The sequence below is a fragment of the Bos grunniens genome, chromosome 7, assembly GCF_055505025.1.
Source record: "Bos grunniens cultivar Pamir isolate PY7600 chromosome 7, Bosgru_T2T1.0, whole genome shotgun sequence".
In the NCBI taxonomy this organism is placed as follows: Eukaryota; Metazoa; Chordata; class Mammalia; order Artiodactyla; family Bovidae; genus Bos; species Bos grunniens.
In genome coordinates, this window is record NC_141171.1 from 64,906,632 (window position 1) to 64,931,590 (window position 24,959).

At 41.6% G+C, this 24,959-nt stretch overlaps 1 protein-coding gene and 1 long non-coding RNA gene across 21 annotated transcripts in view; one reads left to right on the forward strand and one right to left on the reverse strand.

Moving 5' to 3' along the window:
- Positions 1-24,959, forward strand: part of GRIA1 (glutamate ionotropic receptor AMPA type subunit 1) — a 354,858-nt gene that overhangs the window by 190,448 nt on the left and 139,451 nt on the right. For all 6 annotated transcript variants that reach the window (XM_086412553.1, XM_086412550.1, XM_086412554.1 and 3 more), the window contains 3 exons: positions 2,899-3,138; positions 6,234-6,418; positions 12,433-12,486. In XM_086412553.1, the coding sequence (XP_086268679.1) occupies positions 2,899-3,138; positions 6,234-6,418; positions 12,433-12,486 (479 nt within the window). The remainder of the gene's footprint in view (positions 1-2,898; positions 3,139-6,233; positions 6,419-12,432; positions 12,487-24,959) is intronic.
- Positions 1-24,959, reverse strand: part of LOC147369719 (uncharacterized) — a 355,762-nt gene that overhangs the window by 91,450 nt on the left and 239,353 nt on the right. For 10 of the 15 annotated variants that reach the window (XR_015167815.1, XR_015167808.1, XR_015167817.1 and 7 more), the window contains one exon: positions 6,223-6,346. This is a non-coding gene — a long non-coding RNA (uncharacterized LOC147369719). Of the gene's footprint in view, positions 1-6,222; positions 6,347-19,475; positions 20,066-20,479; positions 20,694-20,884; positions 21,107-24,959 lie in introns of those variants that run through there. The other 5 variants (XR_015167816.1, XR_015167819.1, XR_015167805.1 and 2 more) reach the window with 2 other exon arrangements.

A 24,959-nucleotide genomic window follows, 5' to 3' on the forward strand; every position in this document is an offset into this window, starting at 1 on the left:
GGGCCAGGGTCCACTTCGGTATATCCAGAAGGCTACCTCCAAGCCATGTCATTTTAGGGAGAAGTGGGCAAATGCACCCTCTTAGCCTTAGAGGATAATATATTCAGTTCAAGGGGGAAAAATGGACTTGTAAAAGGTAAAACTAGGAAGATAATTTGAGAAGGGAAAATATCCTGGCCTCTGTGAGTATAAAGATTCTATCATGCTTACCTGCGCCCATTTCTTCCCTCCGATCTCATCCTTTCCTCTTCCACTTCTAAAGTTCCAGCAAGAAACAGTGGCCACAAGGTCCCTAGAGGCCCAAGGAAAGGTGCAAAACCACGTAGGTAACGCCAGGGAATGGACTGGAACATGAGATTTATATCCCACTGGATAATATTTCATTTCAGCAAGGAAAGAGGAGATCCTAAAAATACTGCAGAGAGCATATTATAATATTTTAATGGGGTTTATGTGCTCCTCATTACACTTCACCCAGTAAGATGGATTGTGCTTTTTGACAAATCTATATTTAACACGAGGAGAATAATATACAATGTATGCTTCCTGTTGGAGAGATCCATATTTATGGAAGTCGTGATTCTGACAATCACAACAGACATTTAAAGACAGGGCCTATTGTCAGCTGCAAACAGACAGAGTGGCCTCATTAGGGCGAAAGAGAAAATAGTGTGAGCAGTAAAGGATATATAGCTAATACAGGAGACATCAACCCAGAACAGAGGAGGAGGAAGAGGTCCAGGGTGACCCACCAACTCCTCCCATCCCTTACTGCAGGCATGTGACCCTCTCATCAGCACTCACCTACCATGTGCTGGGGATTATGCTGGCTTTGGGGCATAAATGAGACCTCTGTTTTTCGGGAATTAACGTTGACCTGAGCAGTCACAGATACATACAAGCAAAAAAAGAAAAAGATAACTATTTCAAATAATAATCATTGAAGTATGAAAGATACGATGGGAGATGTGATAGAGATTTATAGAGGGTTGAGGGGAGGATGGAACAACCATCTAGAGGAGGTGATGAAGGAAGGCCAGTCCAGGCAGGAGAGATGTGAGCTGAGACATAACTGCTGAAAAGCAGTGAGCACTGCAAAGAGGTAAGGGAAGAGCACTGCAGGCGGAGAATCTAAAAAAAATCAGTCACTTTGCTGTACACCTGAAACTAGCACAACATTGAAAATCAACCACAGTCCAATACAAAATAAAAATTAAATTAAAAAACATATACAAACACACAAAGGGCACCTGCCGGGTTTCCTTAGACAATATGCTGGGTTACACTGGAAGTTAAACAGATGACTTGTATGGCTCCATTACAGTCTTTAAGAGAAGATCTTGCAGGGGCATGAAGGGAAGATCTAGGAAGTAACTGATCTGAGACTTGGTAGGCAGCTGTGTCCTAGCAGCTAATAGCATTCTTCAGTTCAGCCTGACACAGTGCATCAATTACGTGTTAAAATGTTTTCACCAACAAAGGGCCCTGGGAGTGTTTGAATTTGACAATAATCTGGATTTTTTGGAACAGGATTCCTCTCAATCTTTTATGTGGCTACTATGTAGTATGAAACTGCAAAAGGAGGACAGGGTTTACATCATTTCCAAAATGTGTTTGCACAAAGAAGTCTTTCTTTTTTAAGGAGCACTTTGTGGTACTAATGTTTCATGGAACACATTTGGGTGATGCTCACGGAGCATAGTTTGAGAGCCCATCTACAAAGGCAATGTGGGGTCATGAAAGCAGGTGATATGGCCAAGAGAGCAGAGAATCTAAGAACATCAGCTTCTTCATCTTAAAATAAAACTGATAATACCAAAGTCACAGGGTTGTGATGAGAAATGAACAGCCTAACATATACAGCAAAGCACCCTAAAATACTGTCACTGTGATGAGAATAACTTGTCTGCCTCACCATCCATATTAGGACAGTAATCTGGGGGCACTGGGGTTAGCATTACAGTTGGGCACTTGACTGGGGCAAAGTCTAGGAACCCTGTATCACATATTAAAATGAAGTTTCATTGGTGAATGACCTGAACTTGGTCCCATAATTTTCGTCTTTTTTACCGTTATAGTTTAACCAACAGTCTAACTGAATACCAACCAGTGTTGGTAACTTAACTGGCATCTTACAAAATGACTCCTGTGGGGATATTCACACAGCTAAGCTATTACTGTGGCTGATACACCAGGGGGCCTGAAAAATCAGCTGGTAGGATGTACAAACACGCGATGAACATTAGCAGAGAAATGTACACTGAAAGCTGAGGGTAGACTGGGAAAATCAACACTTGTTTTCTTAAACGTGCATCAGCAGCAAGCTGACAGACTTTCTTCCTGCGGCATCTTATTATGCTTTGCCTTGAAGTGATGGGCAGTGTCATAGAAAGATCGTTAGATTGGGTTCAAGATACCTGCCTAACTCAGATCCCGTCCATCTGTGATACCTTGGACATGTCCATTACCTTTCTAAGCCTTGGTTTCTCCCTTTAAAAACTGACCTAGTCATCCTTTTCCTATCTTAATAAGGTTGTTGTACAGATAATACGAAAGAACATACAGAACTGCATTGTATACATTTATAATGAATAACCATGACAACTCTTGGCATGGAAATGGCGCCTAATAAAGACTGGTTCAACAGATGGATGGGTGGGTTGGACAGATGAATGAGTGAATGGATACACAGATGGGTAAAAGAGACAGGCAGTTAGATAGGTTGGCAGGTTGAAAGGATGGAGGGATAGATTGCCTGAGTAAGTAGAAGGCTAGCTAGATAATAGAAGGATGATGAGTTAGATGGATAGGCTAATGGATGAAATAGTTTTAGAGCCACTGACAGCATGTTTGCAGCATCTTCCTCTATTCATTAATTTCTCTCTTCTCCTTTTCCAGTCTGTTCCCAGTTCTCTAAAGGAGTCTATGCCATCTTTGGGTTTTATGAACGGAGGACTGTCAACATGCTGACCTCCTTCTGCGGGGCCCTCCACGTCTGCTTCATTACACCAAGCTTTCCCGTTGACACATCCAACCAGTTTGTCCTCCAGCTGCGCCCCGAGCTGCAGGATGCCCTCATCAGTATCATCGACCATTACAAGTGGCAAAAATTTGTCTACATTTATGATGCTGACCGGGGTAAGCCAGGGGCTAGGGGAGGGAGACGTTGAAGGGATGGAGAGAAAATTACCAGCAGGAAGAAGAATGGGGCCTCCCTGCTTTCTTGAAAGCAAGGAGGAATGATCCAGAAATGCTTTATGTCTGTGGACTGATTTTTCAGTAGCTAACCTGTAACTCACTGTGCAGAAACACATCCTTGGAGAGAATAACCTTTTAACGCACCATTCAAAGCTTCCATCGTTCCTGAACGCAGACTCAACGTCCAAGGACCTTAGCTGACTGGTTCAGGGCTCAGGGCTCATGGCATGGCTTTGAGGAGCATATGGAGTCAGACCTGGATCTGAATTCTATGTTCCTTCTTCTCCAGCTGTCTGACTTTAGGCAAGCTCTCTCTGCCTCAATTTGATCACTTCTGTAATGGGAATAAAATTCTCTATTCCTTCATTTTTTCATCTCTGTAATGAAGATAAAGCCAGTCTCTATCTCATAAAATTGTGAGGACTGAATGACACAATAACTAGATGGGGCTTGTATGGTACCAACAACACAGTCAATGCACAGAGTCTTTTATACATGTTAACCTCTATCAGCATCATCACCAGCATCACCATCAGCCCTCCCAGGCCTTAATAATTCTGCCTCTACCTAAATTTCAAATTTGCCATTCCATTTTCTAAATATGTCCAGCATTTGTTTTTCTACTCTATATCTTGAATCAGAGGATTCTAGTTTCTGGGGAGCACTTCCCTTTTCAAATCTACATATGCAAATTATTCCTTTCTTTTGCAATGGAGAACACCACTTTCTCTATTTCCTGACCTTGTAAATGGAAACGCTCTTCTTTTCTCTAACTCCTGTGATGGTTGTATTATACGATATATCCTACCATCCCCTGCTATACTCAATGGTCCAAAAAGAACTTAACCATTATTGGTGTGAAGAAATAAGTGGATCGTACAAGGTCTGGGAAGTGAGGCACAGGAATTCCACCCTGTTTAAAAAGAGAGGCTTTATAGGAGCTTGCCTTTAGAGAGGCTTAGAAGATTTTTCAATAGAAGAGTGGCTGGCAAAATGTTTTTTCAGGAAGAGTTAGGCAGGCATTATTCAAGGAGAATTAGCTGGCAGGTGTGGCCAGAAGCACTCTATTTGCTTTGATTTTTCCCTTCTCTTTCCTTATTTTGATGATTTTCCTTCTCAGACAAGCAGGCATTATAAGGATGAACTGCAGAATGGCTATTTCAGGACAACTTTGCAGCATAAATAGGGCTTCCCTGGTGGCTCAGATGGTGAAGCATCTGCCTGCAATGTGGGAGACCTAGGTTCGATCCCTGGGTCAGGAAGATCCCCTGGAGAAGGAAATGGCAACCTACTCCAGTATTCTTGCCTGGAAAATTCCATGGAGGGAGGAGCCTGGTAGGCTACAGTCCATTGGGTTGCAAAGAGTCCAACAGGACTGAGCGACTTCACTTTTGCAGCATAATGAGGCTTGAGGCCTAGAAGCAGCAAAGCCAGAAAAATCTCACTTTCATTAGAGGATCGTCTCTGGAGTTTATCAGCAAAAAGCGCCCATACTCTTAAAGGGGCTCCACCTACCTCACAACTCTGAGCTCAGAGTTCTGCCATTTGCTAGCTGTGTGACCTTGAGCCAATGACCAAGTCTCTCTGAACCTCCATTTCCACATTTGTGAAACATGGATAACAATGGTACCTATCTTACAGAATTAAGTGAATTGAAGACAGGAAAGCTAATGGAGCAATGGCAGACACATAATAAGCTTTCAGTAAATGTGAGGCTTAAGAACACCAACCTTGTACTTAAATAAAATAAATAAAGCAAGCAAAAAAGAAACAACAGAATCAATCTACAGATGATTCTTTATGCTGGGCACCATATTGGTCACTATCAGAGAGATGAGCAATGTTATATGGCGACAGAAATGATATATGTGCACAAGATAGATTAACAGTGCACAGGTAATATAATGATTTGTTGCAGGCAGATTTATGACCTCCCCTTTCTTCCCCAACAAAGACACCCATGCTCTAATTCCTGGAACCCCTGAATATGTTATGTTAAATGAAAAAGGCATAAAGGTTACAGATGGAATTCACGTTGTTAATCAATTGACCTTAAAACAGACAGATTATCCTGGATTATTTGGGTGAGCTCAGTGAAATCACAAGGGTCCTTAAGCATGGGAGAGGCAGAAGGGTCAGTATCAGAGTATAACATGAGAGACTCAACTAGTCACTGAAGATGGAAGAGGCTATAAACCAAGGAAAGCAGGTATCCTCTAGAAGCAGAAAAAGCAATAAAAATTTCCCCTCCTAGAACCTCCAGAAAATAACACAACCCTGACAATAACTTGAACTTAGGCCAGTGAGATTCATTTCAAACATCTGACCTCTGGCAGTTTAACATGATAAATGTTTTTATTTGAAGCCACTAAATTTGCAATAATTTGTCACAGCTGCAGTAGGAAATTAATATCCTACCTATGTCCCAAAGATGAAACAAAACAGTATTAAGTCACGGATTCCTCTATCATTTAGCTGTAAATCAGAAGAGAGTAGCTTAATTCAGTACACGGTGATCGAATACCTACTGTATGAGAGGCAAAGTGCTAGGATTTGAGATATACTATATATTAGTAACTGTGGTTGACAGCTATCAGGTGCTGTTTAGATATCAGATCAACACACTTAATAAGCAGTTACTAAAGGCTGAATAGTAATCAATATTTATAAAACCCCTGCCATGTTTGAGACACTCTCATTCAATCCTCATGATGACACTGTGAAGTGGGCGTTAACATCACCATTTTACCACTGAAGACACTAAAGTTTTGCAAAGTGAATTAATCCATTCAAGATCATTTAACCAAGTATATTGTAGCATTAGAACTGGAGCTTCAGATTACACTTTTAATCACTAACTCTACTGCCTCCTATGCTCTGCAAACAGAAACACAAAACAAACACAGAGCCTGCCCACCCCAGCTCAAACTGGCCTTGGAGCAAGCTGGAGCTGAGTTTAGTGGAGGAGTGGGGAAGGTGGGGGAAACTGCTGTGGATTCTGACTGCCACCTCTGTCCTACTCACCCCACCTCCAGGTCTGTCCGTCTTGCAGAAAGTCCTGGACACAGCTGCTGAGAAGAACTGGCAGGTGACAGCCGTGAACATTTTGACAACCACGGAAGAGGGTTACCGGATGCTCTTCCAGGACCTGGAGAAGAAAAAGGAGCGGCTGGTGGTGGTGGACTGTGAATCGGAACGCCTCAATGCTATCCTGGGCCAGGTAGTGAGCGCAGCGAAGGTGCCCTCAGGGTGGCTGTGGGGATGGTTCCAAGGGACCAGACTGACCTCTGGCCCTCTGAGTTACAAGGAGAGTTCTTGACTAGGTGAAACCACAGGCTGTTTCTCAAATCCTGTAACTGATACAATTTAACTCTGAAATGTTATGAGATAGTACGGAGTAGGAGCCATCACCTAGGGCTTCCCATAGTTCTCAGATCAGTTAACCAAAAACTTACCTCAAGTGCTTCCTTTTCTTGTTAAAAAGAAAAATGCATTGCACTTTAGAGTTTGTGAAGTTTATCACATCCTTAGACCTGATTCCTGGGTTTGGCTCTGCATTCTGTCACCCACGGATCCAGCATTTGGTTTCTCGTCCATTTGGCCCACTGACCCATTTTGAGTCCAGGGAGGCTCTGAGCATCTCCCTTTACTCTTTCCTGAAACACACACATGTGTCTGAAAGATGAATTGATTGACTGTCCATTCTAAGAAATTACACCATAACCTCAACAGTCTTCAGCCAGATGTCTCTAAGTCATGGTTCCTCCTATTCTCAGAGGTAAAGCATGTGGCACTGGATAGATCACTTGTCTTTTTTAAATTACATCTGTGTATTCAGATGAGCTAGCAAGGAAGGAGATGCTACAATTGTTTTTGAACAGTACTCTACAATTAAAGATGACAGTTTTAGGTACTTGACAATAAGACAGTGCTTGTTAATAGTCCTCAAGACCCCTGGGGCACCCGCAGGGAATCTCAGAGTCAGCTCAGCACTTGTTCAGAGGCCTCAGCAATTGAACAGGAGAGATTCTGAAAGCTGGGGGTTCTTTGAGGCATTAACTCTGTGTTCTACTTTACAAAGTGTGAATCTGTGCCTCCCTCTCAGAGAGAAAAAGCAGCAAAAATTGTTCCCATTAAGATGGGAGTTTTTTGAGCCAGAGTCAGAGGACTGGAATTCTAGTTAGGTAAAGCAGAATAGCGGAGAAGGCAATGGCACCCCAACCAAGTACTCTTGCCTGGAAAATCCTATGGCTGGAGGAGCCTGGTGGGCTGCAGTCCATGGGGTCGCTGAGAGTCAGACACGACTGAGCGACTTCACTTTCACTTTTCACTTTCATGCATTGAAGAAGGAAACGGCAACCCACTCCAGTGTTCTTGCCTGGAGAATCCCAGCGACGGGGGAACCTGGTAGGCTGCCGTCTATGGGGTTGCATAGAGTCAGACACGACTGAAGCGACTTAGCAGCAGCAGCAGCAAAGCAGAATAGAGTATTAATAATAGTTAAATGCAGAGACCCTGGAGCCAGATGCACATCCCCAGCTCTAATGTTCATTAGTTCTGAGACCCTGGGCCAGGTTTTTAATTTCTACATCTCAGGTTCCTGACCTCTAATATGGGCATAATAATAATAAAAATGGCTACCTTTAGAGAGCTCTTGTGAGGGTCAGAAGAATCTATGTATACAAGCACAGCACTTAAAATAGAGCCTGCCCCACTGAAAGTCATAAATGTAAAGATTTACATGTTTTTGCTATTCATAATGCCAACTGATACTGGTTTTGCTTTGTGTTTTTTTTTTAGTTCAACTTTTTAAATTTTGAGATATAAGCTCATATGCATGTACAAGATATAATGCAGAGAGATCCCATGCACCACATGTCGGGTTATCCCAGTGATAACATCTCACAAAACTGTAGCAACTATAGTGCAATACCACAACCAGGAAATTGACATTGATACATTTCAGGTACAGAACATTTCCATCACCACAAAGATCTTCTGCGGTCATCCTGCTTCCCTCTCTCTCTCTCCTTTTCCCTTTCCCTAGGCACTCACTAATCTGTGGTCCATTTCTGTGATTTTCTTATTTTAAATGAGTGTGATATAAATGGAATTACATAGTATGTAACATTTTGGGTTTAGCTTTTTTCACTTGGCATAATTCCCTGGAGATTCATTCAAGTTGTTGTGGGTACGATACTGGCTTCTTGAGTCATTTCTTTTTTGGTGTAAGTGTACTCATCTGTAAAATAGGAATGAAGACCCCTGTTCTACGAAGCTGATAACAAGATTAGACGAAAGGTAGGCAAGTGTTGGATGATGAACAGGTATTCTTAGCAGACTGAAGACTCCTACAGTAAAGATAAAGCTGTTGGTACTATTTTCTGAGTACTTACTTTATACCAAACACCATGCCAAGCCCTTTCCATGTATAATTCCACTTCATCCTCACATTCTCTCTATAAAACTGCTTCCATTAGCGCCCTTATTTTATAAATGGAGAAACGAGGGATTACACTTGCCTGAGATTTCACAAGTAGCATGGAATGAAAGTAGGAAGTCAAATCCATCTTGGTCTAGCTACCATGCCAGACCTCTTAAAAACTCAATTGTCAGCATCTGCTGACTATAGCCATCCCCTCTGTCAAAGGAAAAACGTGTTTTGGAAGAAAGTAACTTGTTTTTTGAATATTTTATATTGTAGTATATTATCTTTTTTAATTGTTGGACTCTTCTATTCTGAAAAGTAAAGACAAAATGCTGAAAGGATATTATAAGTTATGTGGTTTATCACTTGCATTTACACTTTACAGATGAGATGACTAATGGTCATATTTGTTGAATCATTTGTCTTGGGTTCAGACTAGTTAGTGACAAAGGACTTCCATCTTCCGATTTGCAGTCTGACATCTTGGCATCATCCTAGACTATCTCACACTCAAGAACTGGGATCTTTTCAGTCTAACACAAATGTTCTGCCTAATCTAAGGAGGAAGACAATGATTCCAAACTCCACATAGGGAATTAACTGCCTGTCTCAGTCTCTAGTGCTCCACCTGGAATATCAGCTGTGTTAGGATTCTTGTTCTGTTTTCTTCCCTGCTGTATCCACAGTGCCTTGAACAGTGCTTGGCACCTAGCAGGTATTCAATAAATATTTTTTGAATGAATAGGAAGAATAAGGAATCAATGAATGCTCTAAGATCCTAAATGTGAGATGGGTCTAAATATCTACAGGTAGCCTTTGACTGGAAAAGAGCCTTTAAGCTGGAGGTAAGAGCAGGTAGGGAGGCCCAGAGGGCTTGTGGGAGCCAAGGTTCACAGAGGGCTTAAGAGGCCAAGTGGAGGATGTCAGTTGTTTACTGGAAGACAGTGATCTTTGGAAACCATTCTAAAGAGTCTGGGGGTTATTTTATAAACAGTGGAGAGCCAGTGAAGGTCTGTGAGCAAGGAACAGAGTTATCAAACTATAGTGTGTGTGTGTGTGTGTGTGTGTGTGTGTGAGTGTGCGTGTGCGTGTGTGTGTGCGTGTGTGTGTGCGCGTGCGCGTGTTTGTGTGTATGTGTTCGGTTGGTCAGTCGTGTCTGACTTTCTGGGGCCCCAGGTACTGTAGCCCGCCAGGACATTCTACCCATGGAATTTTCCAGGCAAGAACACTGGAGCAGGTTGCTATTTCCTACTCCAAGGAATCTTTCTAACCCAGGGATCAAACCTGCATCTCTTGGACTGGCAGGAAATTCATTAGATTATAATACTTTATCAGTGTATGGTATTTAATTATGTAATACAGTCCTTAAGTTCAGAAGGAGTCAAAGATGGATGAGGGAGACTAGGACCAGCCCATCCATTCACTCTTATTGTCTTCAAAGTGCTTTTCATCTATTGAAATCTTGTGCATTTATCTGTTTATATATTTACCATCTGGCTCCCTGCTAAATTGTCAGCTCAGCTCAATGAGGGCCTGGGGACCTTGCCTCACTTGTTCATAGCTTGTCCCTAGTGCATAGTGTGGGGCTTGACATATGGTCCATGTTCAATACATATTTGTTGAGTGAATTAATTAATCATAGAGGCTTTACAGAGCAGTTGGGATTAGAGCTTAGCCATAAAGGTTACGAATAATCAAAGAGAACGGGAAAGGGCATGCCAGACACAAAGACTGTGAATTAAGGCAATCCAGTGAAAATGAGCTTTGAAGAGATGGGGTCAGTGAGGCAGTGGACTGCAAGTGTACATTACCTTTGTGTCAACTTTCTCAGTGAGGAACCTTTTATCTCTTTATCTCTTTAGTATTGCTCTTCTCCCAGTAAACTGTGGCCTCCAGCAGAGCAAGCACCATGCTTTTTCACTTTCCACTATATTCTCAGCACAGTGCTTGGTAGATAGTAAGCACTTAATATTTGTAAAAGGGAAAGGAGGTCATGAGGTGGGTAGGTGAGTAGATGGGTGGGAAGGTTGGTGTTTAGGTCCAACTATATGAAATTACTAATCTTTATTGGTCAAAAATCATTCATTATTGTTTCTTATGTTTCAACCTGTAATTTCATCCTCCAGAGACTATTCTTATCCATTGCCGTAAGGCAGTGGGTTTCAATCTGTCTTTTGTTTGCTGTTTTGTGTTAATTTGAAGCTGAACAGGTTTCTGATAATGGTATCTCATTGTTGAAAGCGCAGCAAGCCATTTGACAAGAAAATGAAAAAGCAATGAAGAATTATTAATAAAACTATCATCCCAATAGTCTTTGAGCTCCATGGTCTGGAATTTCACATGCTAGCCACTATTTCAGAGCATTCATTGTATGCACTTGCATTTAATTATTCTTTCCATAAAAAAATGTGAGCTGCTATGCACATACATCCAATTAAGTAGATATCTGAATGTGGCTGTTAATAACCTTGAAAATTTATTCAGTTAGAAAAGAAGCCCAAATGCTTCTCCTATGTTTTATGCCTCCTTGTTACAGTGTGGGGCTGGTGAGGGGGGGGCGGGGCGGGGGCACTGAGCAGGCTGTACCAACCTCATTTTGATGATTAAAAAGAAACAGATCAAGTTACCTTGCTGGCTGAGCTGGGGCTAAATCAAGGTCCACAGTCTTAGCTGCTCCCAGATGGGTAGTGCGTCTGGATGCCCAAGCAAATCTCTGGGTAGTTCTTTCTACAGATATTTTCCTGCCTAGAATGATTAAAGACAGCCTGTGCACATAAGATGGAGGGGTGTTTGGAGACCCTGGCTCTTATTTCAGGCATTATATGGAAAGGCTCACAATAGCCAGGTCCCTGTCCTAACACTAGAGATTTCCAGGTGGCACAATGGTAAAGAATCCGCCTGCCAAGGCAGGAGATGCAGGTTCAATTCTTGGATTGGAAAGATCCCCTGCAGAAGTGGGGATGGCAACCTGCTCCAGTACTCTTGCCTAGGAAATCCATGGACAGAGGAGCCTGGTGGGCTATAGTCCATGGGGTCGCAAAGAGTTGGACACGACTGAGCATGCACAACACACAATGCAATGTCTTGACACTGTTAACATACTGCTGTGGGATCTGATATATCACGCCCCAACTCTGGGGCATGACTTCCCATCTGTACAGTGATTGGGGGATCAGATGATCCTGACATTCCCTCCCAGCTTCCAGCTTGTACTCAAACTGGAAGTTGCTCAGAAATGTCTGAATACCCAACTGGTTTAGGGAAGAAGGCACAAAGAAGGAACTGTATCTAAATGTGATCCATGCAAGGATGTGAAGTTCAAGAACTGGGGTGCAATCATCCAACTACCCATTTGACCATGCGTCCACTTCTCTGTCCACTCAAGCAGCAGATATTGTTATATCCAATACAACAGAAGATTCTCACTGTGTATAGAAAGAATCTCCATGAATGGAGAAGGCTTTACGGAAGAAGAAAAGAAGTGAGCATTTTAGCCAGGACCTCGGGGTTGTAATAACACTAATCCATCCCTGGAATCAGGGAAAAATTATTTCAAATCTTGTATCTGTACTTTATATCCGGGTAACCTCAGGGAGCTTATTTAACTTCTCTAAGCCTCCATCCCTATCTGTAAAATCGAGGGTATCAGCAATGCCACCATCATTGGGTGGTTGTGATATTGTAGCTTGAATACTTAGGATAGGACAGGGCAGTCAGTACTCAATGTTCATTGCTATTATTATTGCAGGTGTAGCTTTAATTGTCAGTATGATTAATGCATGTATCCCCCGGGTTGTGTTTTATAGATTGTAAAGCTGGAGAAGAATGGCATTGGCTACCACTATATCCTTGCAAATCTGGTGAGTAGAGAACACTGCAAGCCCTCAACTGGTGGGGCCATGTTTGGGGCCTGGCTTGCTACTGTGGTCCCTGGCTGGTAGGAACTGCATGAGTGGGACTGGCAAATTTTGAGCTTCAGCTGTGCCCCTGCAAAACCCATAACACTTAAGGTGATTCTCTAAGCTTCCTTGTAAGAGATCACACTGGTGGGCAGGCCTTTATTAGTCATCACAATTCCACCTTTAATCGACTCTGCCACTTGGCAATAACAACAAAATCACCACATCTTTTAATGGACACAAGATGCTTTAACCTCACTGGTTTTGATTCTCTGTTTTGACATCAATGATAGTTTACTGTTTATAAATACAAATGTTTAAATGATAAGAACACTAGCACTGACAAGTCTTTAACCAGAAACAGTTTTATAGCATGAACAATATTATGACAATTTAGTTTTTATTCTCTTTTTTATGTGGCATAGATAAGCTGTCTTTTAAAGAAAATTTTTACTTTCATTTTTATGTACTACAGTTATTTTTATTGGGTGCAATTATTTTTCAGGGTAGGAAGACTTGACTCATAAGATAATTTTTGGTACACATTAAATTATTCCTAGTGACATGTATCATTATGAGTTTTCATTGTGGCCATCATTTTGGCAAGTCTATTTTGGCAAGTCCTGGGTCATGTTTTTTCATCTACCTTTCTAAATTATGAGGTTTGAGACTTTCAGTGTTTTGTTTTTTTTTCCCCCCAAAGTCAAATTTAATTTTACTTTGCATTTGTCTTATTTTTATTTTTTTATTTATTTTTTTTAGTTTATTTTTTTTAATTTAATTTTATTTTTAAACTTTACAATATTGTATTAGTTTTGCCAAATATCGAAATGAATCTGCCACAGGTATACCTGTGCATTTGTCTTATTTTTAAAGAGCGTTATTAAGATGTAATTCACATGATGTAAAGCTCATCCATTTAAAGCACACAAGTCAATTCTCTTATGTATATTCACAGAATTATGAAACATCACCACAATCTCATTTTTAAACATCTCCATCATCCCCCAAAAGAAACCCCATACACATTAGCAGTTGCTCCCCATTTTCCCCCAGATTCCTCCAGTAATCTACTTTCTATCTCTATGGACTTGCCTATTCTAGATATTGGAATCACAGAATATCTGGTCCTTTCTGACTGGCTTCTTTCACCTAACATAATGTTTTCAACATTCATCCATGTTGGTACCACGTATCAGTTCTTCATTCCTTTTTATTGCCAAGTAACATACCATTACACGGATGCATCCCATTTTGTGTATCCACACACCAGTTGATGGACACTTGAGTTGTTTTCACTTTTTGACTATTATGAATTCTGCTTCTACAAACATTTGTATACAAGTTTTTCTCTTGAGCACAAACCTAGGAGTGAAATCGCTGGGATACATGGTAACTCTATGTTTGATATTTTGAGGAATGCCAAAACTATTTTGTAAAGTGGTTGCATCTCCCAGCAAATTTTTAATAAATAACAAACTTTGCCATGTGGTAGTTTGAGCATGTCAGATTTCCTTAATGATAGCTTTTTCTACAAAGTTTGCTTATTATCCTCGCCTTCTTTATGATTTTCTGTGTTTCCTTTAAGATGTGATTTTTTAGCTTTTTGCCCATAACAAATTATATCACCCAGTTTTAGCTACGTTATTCAATATTAATTGAATAAGAGGTTGATATTTTCCTACTTATCTTTAGAATAAGGATCACTAACAGAACAAAGGCACAGGATCTAGGTGTAGTAAAGGTCAAAGCGGTAGGACTGAAAAGTGGGACCAAAATATCTTGCCTGATTCTTAAGCTCTGTCTCTCTTTCTGACTGATCTCCAGCCTCAGACATATTCCTACCTGAACCATCTTGTCTTTCCCCTTGGAAACTTCCTAGCCTTGGCTGTCTTGGTATTTCATGGTCAGGACTAGAAATAAGGACTTATTAAGATAAGTTAATTAAGGTCTGGTTATTAATAAATAAATATGTTACTTTTCTCAGAGATACTTGCCTTTTAAATGGATGATAACTGTCCAGACACTTTTGGGGGAACCAAGAGTTGCATCCTCAAAAGCCATTTGCAAGGATTAAATTGTTGACTTTGTGATGAAAAAAAAACTCTTGACATCCCTTGAATCTCACTCAGATCCTTATCCTAGAAGGGACTGTGGAAGTCAGCTCTAAGTTTCATTTGCTTACAGGGAAACTTTGCTTATGGTCAAACCAGCAACAGGGTATGACTTGGCCAGGCTCACACCAGTCAGTGATAGAGCCAGGCCTGGCACCAGGGTTAGCAGGTCTATGCCTTTTCTACTATATCAGGACATCTCTCAGCATAGATCATGTGGGCACCCTGCTGCTTGAGAATACACAGAACAAGGGTGGGGGCATGCATAATCATCTCTCCAGGATAAGATAGAAATTACACATCAGTGACCTCAAAGCCACCCAAAGACCTCAGGTAATTACATTGCCAGCCTCCATCTGTTGCCAAGTGACCCCTTAGTCACAGCATCACCAAGTCAGCCCTTTGGGTGTCTGCAGCCTTCTGATCTGCATTCTTTTTTCTCTCCCCTGACCTAATGAGCTCTCAAATTCTTACAACTGCCAGCTAATAGGATGCAAATTGCATATACCATCCAAATACAAAAGACTTGCATGTTCCAATAGATTAGTTGATAATTGGGCTTCAGATTACTAATTAATTCAGTTTGAAACATAGTGGAGTATGTGGTGTGTGTTTTTCTTCCCCCTTCAGAGGAATCATGCAATTTATAAGATGATAATTTTTAGAAATTCTGCCACATAATTAGCCCACTGCTGCATGGAACTGACCCCCTCCTTCAGCATGCTTGTGATTAGGGTGTAATTATAGAGTTAGAAACTAAGGGAGCTTTTGAAAGGTTTAACAAAGGAGGGAGCTACTTTTTATTTCAAGGTTGTTTCCGTCCCTGTCAGACTGTGTGAGCTTCAAAGAAGCCAACAGCGTCCCTGTAACAGGTCACTTTGGAGGGATGCTTTTCTGGGTTTGGAGGGCTACTGGAAGAGAAGACGGAAGGAGAACCCTGGGTCAGGGAGGAGAGCTTTATAACAGGGAGTCATTAAAAAAACAAAGAAATAAAAACCCTGCTTTTTGTCCAGACACCATCCTCGGCTAGCTTCTTTGTGATTTTGGGCAATTCGCCAGCACTCAGTTCCCTCACTGAGAATAATAGTTCCTATTCTATATGCTCATAGAGTCACTGGGGAAGGCCAGTATGTTGCTGAATGCCACCATGCCTAGAAAAAGTTAAAGTGCTCTACATAGTGGGGAATCCTTGCTTCATATAGTCAATGTGCCCATCTGAACACACTCACATGTTGTATCTATATGTATCAGATCAGATCAGATCAGTTGCTCAGTCGTGTCCGACTCTTTGCGACCCCATGAATCACAGCACGCCAGGCCTCCCTGTCCATCACCAACTCCCGGAGTTCACCCAGATTCACGTCAATCGAATCAGTGATGCCATCCAGCCATCTCATCCTCTGTCGTCCCCTCCTCCTCTTGCCCCCAATCCCTCCCAGCATCAGAGTCTTTTCCAATGAGTCAACTCTTCACATGAGGTGGCCAAAGTACTGGAGTTTCAGCTTTAGCATCATTCCTTCCAAAGAAATCCCGGGGCTGATCTCCTTTAGAATGGACTGATTGGATCTCCTTATGTGCATGTATATGCCCATGCATATATATGCTGATACATGCATTCTTATTTTATATATGATAGGATAGATGTATATTTATATTTCCATAGTATTGGGATGGCCATAAAGTGAACTTGAGTGCATGCTCAGTTGCTCAGTCATGTCCAACTCTTTGCAACACTATGGACTGTAGCCCGCCAGGCTCCTTTGTCCATGGGATTTCCCAGGCAAGAATACTGGAGTGGGTTGCCACAGAAATTGGTGAACTGTACTGTTACTACTTAAAGAAGCTCCTGGGTCCTGGAATCCCCTGGAGGACCAAGCTCTCCTGTCTGGCTGTCAGTCCTCCTCCAAACCCAGCCCTGACTCAGCTTTCACTCACTACTCTGAGACTGTGATCAAAGCAGACAGTTACCAGCCGGGGCTCTCCAGTTATAGCTAGTTCTTATCTCTATAATGCATCAGCAGCAAATCTTAGAACAAGCTAGTGTTTCTCAAAAGAAAGATATGTGGACCCTTAGAATGCATCTGCACAGACAGTTGGGGAAACACTGAGCTAATGATTAAATTTTTCAGTCCACTGGGACTGCAAACAAGAGTACTCACAACATGAGACAAATGATCAGATAATTAATATTGATGATTTGAGTTTCATTGAAATAAATAAGCACAACATTTAAAAATTCTTGCAGAGAAGACAGCAAAAGAGACACAGATGTATAGAACAGTCTTTTGACTCTGTGGGAGAGGGAGAGGGTGGGTTGATTTGGGAGAATGGCATTGAAACATGTATAATATCATATGTGAAACGAATCACCAGTCCAGGTTCAATGCATGATACAGGATGCTCGGGGCTGGTGCACTGGGATGACCCAGAGGGATGGTATGGGGAGGGAGGTGGGAGGGGGGTTCAGGATGGGGAGCACGTGTACACCCATGGCAGATGCATGTTGATGTATGGCAAAACCAATACAATATTGTAAAGTAATTAACCTCCAATTAAAATAAATAAAATTTTAAAAAATAAAAAAGAGAAAAAGTGCAATCCAATATACGGTAGGTACAGATTTTTTCAAATATTGTTTGATTCTGCTTATATGAGGTGCCTAGAACAGACAAATTTGTAGAATCAGAAAGTACATTGGTAGATGTCAGAGATGAGGGAATAGGATGGGGAGGAGGAATGGGGAGCTGGTGTTTAATGGGGACAGTTTCAGTTTAGGAAGGTAAAAGATTTGGGAGATGGATGATGGACAGTTGCACAGCAATGTGAATGTACTTAGTGCCACTAAATTGCACAGTTAAATATGGTTAAAATAGTATGTTTTATATTATGTGACTTTTAACACAATAAAAAAAAACTTTAAAGAAAAAAAAACAAAAAAATAATAATAAAAGTTAAATAAACTCCATTTACACATATGAGAGACTGATTATGATACAATAATGTAGTGAAACAGGACTGAAAGGATTCTGATCATTTCTTCCATCAGTAAAAATATTTTAAGCAAACTCAATATATTTTGATTATCTGTTTGAAATTATATATGTGTAATACTTTGATTAGTAAATATAATGTGAAATAGACATACAAATGAAATAAAGATAAATAGAAGTTGTAAAAAAAAAAAAAATGTTTTTGCAGAGAACTAGCACACCCCTGAGAATTTATAAAGGGTCCACCAGATCCCAGTTTGAGAAGCACTGAAATACTGAAGGTATTGGTTGTCTTTCAATGTGCAGCATTTGGTGCTGCCTAGGGCATTCATAACCCACTCCAGTACTCTTGCCTGGCAAATACCATGGACAGAGGAGCCTGGTAGGCTGCAGTCCATGGAGTCGCTAAGAGTCGGACACGACTAAGTGACTTCACTTTCACTTTTCACTTTCATGCACTGGAGAAGGCAATGGCAACCCACTCCAGTGTTCTTGCCTGGAGAATCCCAGAGACCAGGGAGCCTGGTGGGCTGCCGTTTCTGTGGTAGCACAAAGTCGGACATTACTGAAGTAACTTAGCAGCAGCAGCAGCAGGGCATTCATGAGCTTCCCAGGTGGCTCAGATGGTAAAGTGTCTGCCAGCAATGTGGGAGACCCAGGTGTGATCCCTGGGTCAGGAAAATCCCCTGGAGCAGGAAATGGCAACCCACTCCAGTACTCTTGCCTGGAAAATTCCATGGACAGAGGAGCCTGGTAGGCTACAGTCCATAAGGTCGCAAAGAGTTGGACACAACTGAGCGACTTCACTTTCACCTTTCAGGGCATTCATAACAATAATAATAACAGCAATTCCTCTCATTTTTACACTATGCTATAGCTGATGTGACATTTTGGCATACATCACATCCCACAGTACCCGTATGAAATAAGCAAGGTAGACTCTATCACCCCCATTTTACAGAAGAGAGAACTGAGGCTCCAAGATGTTATGTGACTGAGCTGCAGAGGAGGAAGGCAGTCACTACTGGTCAGTGGAGTTTGGCTCTCAGGAACCTGACAAAAACCAAGTGATGTGATCCTAAGAATAGGATGACCAGGCTAAACTTATGCCAAACCCCTGGAGCCACTGAACTAGACCGCCTTACACCCCTAATAAATAACTACAATGATAACAACAGCTATTCACTGAGTGATTGCTACAGTCCAAACACTGTAAGTGATTAACTATTAAATCTTCATAATAGTCCTTGAGGTTGATAAAAACCCCATTTATCAAATGAAGAAACCAAGGTTCAGAAAGTAAGCTTTCTGGTCACTAAATTTATAAAGTTTTCCAGTTACTAAATTGATAAAGTCATGGAGCCAGGCTTCCCCTCCAGGACTACAGAACTCCCAAATTCATGTTCTTACACTGTGCCATATGACTGCTGAGCATGAGGAGGGGGGTCAGGTGCAGTGGGAGGACGGGCTCTTGACTAGAGGGCTTGAGTTTAAATCTTGCTACAATTGCAGCAATAGACCCGGAATTCAGACTCAAGCTCTCAAATCCCCATTTCATTTTCCACTGGACACTGATGGAATTTTATTATAATTATACAGTTGGTCTTTCACATCAATGGGTTCTATATCCATGGATTCAACCCACCACAGGTCAAAAATATTTGAAAAAAAAATCCAAAAGTTCCCAAAATGCAAAACTTGCATGTGCTATATATTGGCAACTATCTACCTAGCATTTATATGGTATTTCCAGCTAGTGACATAGCATTTACATTTTATCAGATATTATAAGTAACCTAGAGATGACTTAAAGTATTCAGGAGAATGCACATAAATGCACAGGTTATATGCAAATATTACAACATTTTATTTAAGGGATTTGAGAATCTGCAGATTTTGGTGTCTTCAGAGGTTCCTCAACCAACCTCCCATGGATACCGACTGCAATTTCTAGTGCACAAAAGCTGAGGGAAACACAAACTGAGGACAGGTCATCCCATGTCTTATTGGGGTATCTGGGGACCAGGGTGTCAGACATTTCCACCACGTGGTTGCAGATGACCTCCTGTGAAATGTTAGAGTTAGAAGTAGTTCTGGTCCATGTGGCAGCTCATCCAAGATTCAGCTCCACGCTGCTGTCCCTCTGCTGTAAGAGTCCTAAGAAGAAGGTGCTCTTTCATCTCCTTGCTGCCCTGTGCAGAGAAATCTATCTACGCCCTCTATAAGGCCAAGCGTGTCTGGTTTCTTCTGCCCACGTCATCTCAGTGCATGTTCGTGTTTGGTTTCTGTGTTGTTTCTTTGGTTAGGAAGGTGGTACAGTAGTTGGGGAGAGTGGCTCTGGGTCAGACAGACCTGGGTTTGAATTCTGGCTTTATATTGATTAGCTGTGTGGTATTAGTAAAATAACCTACCCTCTCTGAGTTTCCACTGCCTCATCTGCAAAAGAAAAAAAGGAATGTAGTATCATCTACCTCCACATGGGCTATCATGTGAATTAAGTGAAATAACAACTGTATAAGTCCTCATAGTTATAGTTGGGCCCCCAAAAACACTCAATAAATGTTAACAATTACCACCATCATAATCATTGTAATTACCATCATCATTATCATTGAGGGGGGGAAGAAAACACAATATCTGGGAACAGGGTACCATCTTTGAGGTCCCTCAACCCCCTTCTAGACTAAATCTCACCCACCACTATAATAACAGTGGTAATGATAATAATAATTATCGATAATATAACATTATAATTATAAAAAATAAATATATATTATATAATTACATTATATTATTACAATAATATAATAATTATGGTAAAATAATAATAGAAATACAATAATATAATACCTTCCTCCCTGTTTGTCTGTAAGATCCTGGAGGAAGGAATTTGCCTTTCTCACTGATGAATTTCCAGTTCACCAGGCAAAATGAGCTTCACGTAACAGTGTTCTTTAAAAAGTCACCGAATGAATGAATGAGTGAGTGAAATGACTTCTCAGGAAATAAACAATGCTGGTATCCATTTATCACATGAACTTAAAGGCAAATTCCTTGTGTCTTGCTAAAAGAAGCAGAGATCAATGGTAGACTATAAGTACGGCTATGAATATGCAAATGACTCAGAGGGCAGCTAAGCCACTTCCCATAAAAGGCCAGACTCTCCTCTACAATGTCCTTAACAGAAGCACATCCATCTGGTTCCTGCTCGAATAACACCCACTGATAGGGAATCGTGTATTTGGAACCACCTACCCTGCTTGCTCCTGGCATTTGCTCCTCTGGCCTGGATGCCCCTCATCTTCGCATCCCCAGTGCCTTCTCATAGGACATGGTTCTGACAGCCCACCAAAGGAACATCAAACATGAACTGAGCACATCTTCCACTGCACCAGGCTCATACCAGCAGCACTAAGAAGCACTAAGAAGCATGTGGCTTCACGTTTGTCCTGGAAACAACTTGGCTTTGTCTTCCAGCTAGAACATATAAGTAAAGTTTGTAAAGAATGCCAGAGAAAAATCACAAAATAAGTACAAATTTTTAAAAAGAGGGACAAGTAGGGAAGCAAGGACCGAACCTTCCGAGCTGTACATTACCCTAAGTGAAAATGAAAACTGAAAGTGAAGTCGCTCAGTCTTGTCCAACCCTTTGGGACCCCGTGGACTGTAGCATACCTGGCTCCTCTCTCCATGGGATTCTCCAGGCAGAGTACTGGAGTGGGTTGCCATTTCCTTCTCCAGGGGATCTTCCCGACCCAGGGATCAAACCCAGGTCTCTCGCATTCCAGGCAGATGCTTTAACCTCTGAGCCACCATTGGCACTTAAGGGGTCTGTCTCTCCTGATGCTAAGCTGATGTGTACATTCAATTCCTCTGATTCACCACCCTCAGTCACTGACTTGGAATCTCCAAGCCTGTGTGTTTTCTGATTAGAGGGTTCTTCCTTGCACTCTTCACCCAACCAAAGCCTCCTATTCTTTCAGCTTCTGTGTTTCCACTGGGAAGCCTTCCCTGAGTTCCAGGGCCAGGTTTTGTCCTACTTATTTTGCTCCATAATTACATGGGTAATACTAGTCTTTCTCACTAAACTTTAAACGAAAACAAGGATCAAGTGTATCTTATTCTCTGCTGTATCCCTTTGTCCCATATGTGCTTGGCAATATTAGATACAGATGAATGAATGAATGAATGAACTAGAATATTCCTTTCCCCATCCTGCTAAGTTTCAAATTTAATGCTATGTTGGAATTTTCATTCGTTTTTCACCAAGCATTCAGAGGGTGCCTACCCTTTGGGAGCCCCTGAGAATGCTTAAGCTGGTGTTTTATTTAAAAAGTAGGCTGATCCTTCTTAGACAGAAAGGTTTTCGTCATATGAAAGGGAGACGTTGGTTTCAAGTCTGTCAGGAACTCCAGGCATAAGCCCCTTCATGGGCCTAGATGGCATATTTTTTGCACAGCCATCACTTTGCCAACAAAGTTCCATATAGTCAAGCTATGGTTTATCCAGTAGGCAGGTACAGACATGAGAGCTGGACTACAAAAAGGCTGAGCACTGAAGAATTGATGCTTTTGAACTGTAGTGTTGGAGAAGCCTCTTGAAAGTCCCTTGGACTACAATGAGATGAAACCAGTCAATCCTAAAGGAAATCAACCCTGAATATTCACTGGAAGGACTGTTGCTGACGTTGAAGCTCCAATACTTTGGTCACCCAATGTGAAGAGCCAACTTACTGGAAAAGACCCTGATGCTGGGAAAGATTGAGGGCAAGAAGAGAAGTGGGTGGCAGAGGATGAGATGGTCAGATAGCATCATCGACCTGATGGGAATAAATTTGAACAAACTCTAGAAAATAGTGGAGGACAGAGGAACTTGGCATGCTGCAGTCCATGGGGTTGCAAAGAGTCAGACATGACTTAGAGACTGAACAGCAACAGGTAGGCACAAGGGCATAATCCTTAAGCTGAATTTTCAACTGGTCTTTGGCTCTTGCTCTGAGGTGGCCATGACCAAGTGGCACCCCTGACTGCAGACAGAACAAAGTTAACATTAAGGGAGATTCTGGAAGACCAACCAATACCAGGCCAGATACTATACTTCTTTAATCATGCTTTGACAGCCTAGTCTAGGGGCCCCCTGACTTTCTGCCACAAAGTGCCACCATTTTATCCTAAACCCCCAGACTGTGAGATCCCAACCACCTTTTAAAATAACTTGTCAACAGCGGACTTGTGTTTGGGGGATATGTCTGATTGTGCGTTTGAAGGTATCGAAGCATATAGGTGCCAGCCCCTCTTCTTTGAAATGTACTTGGATAAGAGTTAACACTAGAGGCTTTTTTCTTTTTTTCAATTCAAATGACGTTTTAGCTGTTTTAAGCATAGCTGCAATGTCTTATTGACTTGGCGGGAACCAGATAAGCCTGTACTATGAGGGATTATATAGGGCGAGAACACATTCAAGTTCCAGTCAGTTAAAATGGCTAAAATAGGAAAATCTGAACACTGTATGCAGAGACGTGGTTATTTGAGGACAGAACAAAGTCCTCATCTCAGGAATATTCCATGAACTCACGTATCTCCATATTCATGTGCACACACCTGTGTGATCACAGAATTGTAGATCAAAGCTGAAAAGCCCTTAAGAGAAAAATCAACTGGCTCAGAAGTTTCCAAACTTTTTAGTTTAAAGCTCTATTTTCAAATGGAATCCTGGGGAGAACCCCGGTATGTGAAACAGATAAAAAAGCAAAGCTGCTTTGATGGTAGAGGGAGGGCAGGAATCTAGAACCCCATTCTTCTCCCTTCCCCCTAATTCAACATGGGAGACTCTAAAATGCCTACAGCCTGGGACAACAGTTGGAAGGATCACTCACTGATCTAGCCAAGGGCCTCACTGTGCAGATCAACAATCTAGTGCCTGGATCAACATTACCCCAAAAGAGTCAATAACAAAACTCTTTGGTCCACAAGATGTAAGTTTAGAGGGTGAGAGATGAAGGATGGAAACTTACAAGAAAACCATGAGAAGGATGAGTGAAGAAATTATTGTTTATTGCTTCACTCTTTGGTGTGAATTAAGCCATCAGCCCGCTCCAGGAACTGTGATGTGGATACTGGTAGAGACTCTGAGAGAGAGAAATAAAGAACTTTGAGGTTCACATCCCAAGAACCAGCACACATTAAAATTTTCAGAGACATGGATGAACCTAGAGACTGTCATACAGAGTGAAGTAAGTCAGAAAAAAACAAGTATCATATATTAATGTGTATATGTGGAAGCTGGAATGTGAAGTCAAGTGGGCCTTAGAAAGCATCACTACGAACAAAGCTAGTGGAGGTCATGGAATTCCAGTTGAGCTATTCCAAATCCTGAAAGATGATGCTGTGAAAGTGCTGCACTCAATATGCCAGCAAATTTGGAAAACTCAGCAGTGGCCACAGGACTAGAAAAGGTCAGTTTTCATTCCAATCCCAAAGAAAGGCAATGCCAAAGAATGCGCAAACTACTGCACGATTGCACTCATCTCACACGCTAGTAAAGTAATGCTCAAAATTCTCCAAGCCAGGCTTCAGCAATATGTGAACCGTGAACTTCCAGATGTTCAAGCTGGTTTTAGAAAAGGCAGGGGAACCAGAGATCAAATTGCCAACATCTGCTGGATCATGGAAAAAGCAAGAGAGTTCCAGAAAAACATCTATTTCTGCTTTATTGACTATGCCAAAGCCTTTGACTTGTGGATCACAATCAACTGTGGGAAATTCTGAAAGAGATGGGAATACCAGACCACCTGATCTGCCTCTTGAGAAATTTGTATGCAGGTCAGGAAGCAACAGTTAGAACTGGACATGGAACAACAGACTGGTTCCAAATAGGAAAAGGAGTTCGTCAAGGCTGTATATTGTCACCCTGCTTATTTAACTTATATGCAGAGTACATCATGAGAAACGCTGGGCTGGAAGAAACACAAGCTGGAATCAAGATTGCCGGGAGAAATATCAATAACCTCAGATATGCAGAAGACACCACCCTTATGGCAGAAAGTGAAGAGGAACTAAAAGCCTCTTGATGAAAGTGAAAGTGGAGAGTGAAAAAGTTGGCTTAAAGCTCAACATTCAGAAAATGAAGATCATGGCATCTGGTCCCATCACTTCATGGGAAATAGATGGGGAAACAGTGGAAACAGTGTCAGACTTTATTTTGGGGGGCTCCAAAATCACTGCAGATGGTGACTGTAGCCATGAAATTAAAAGACGCTTATTCCTTGGAAGGAAAGTTATGACCAACCTAGATAGCATATTCAAAAGCAGAGACATTACTTTGCCAACAA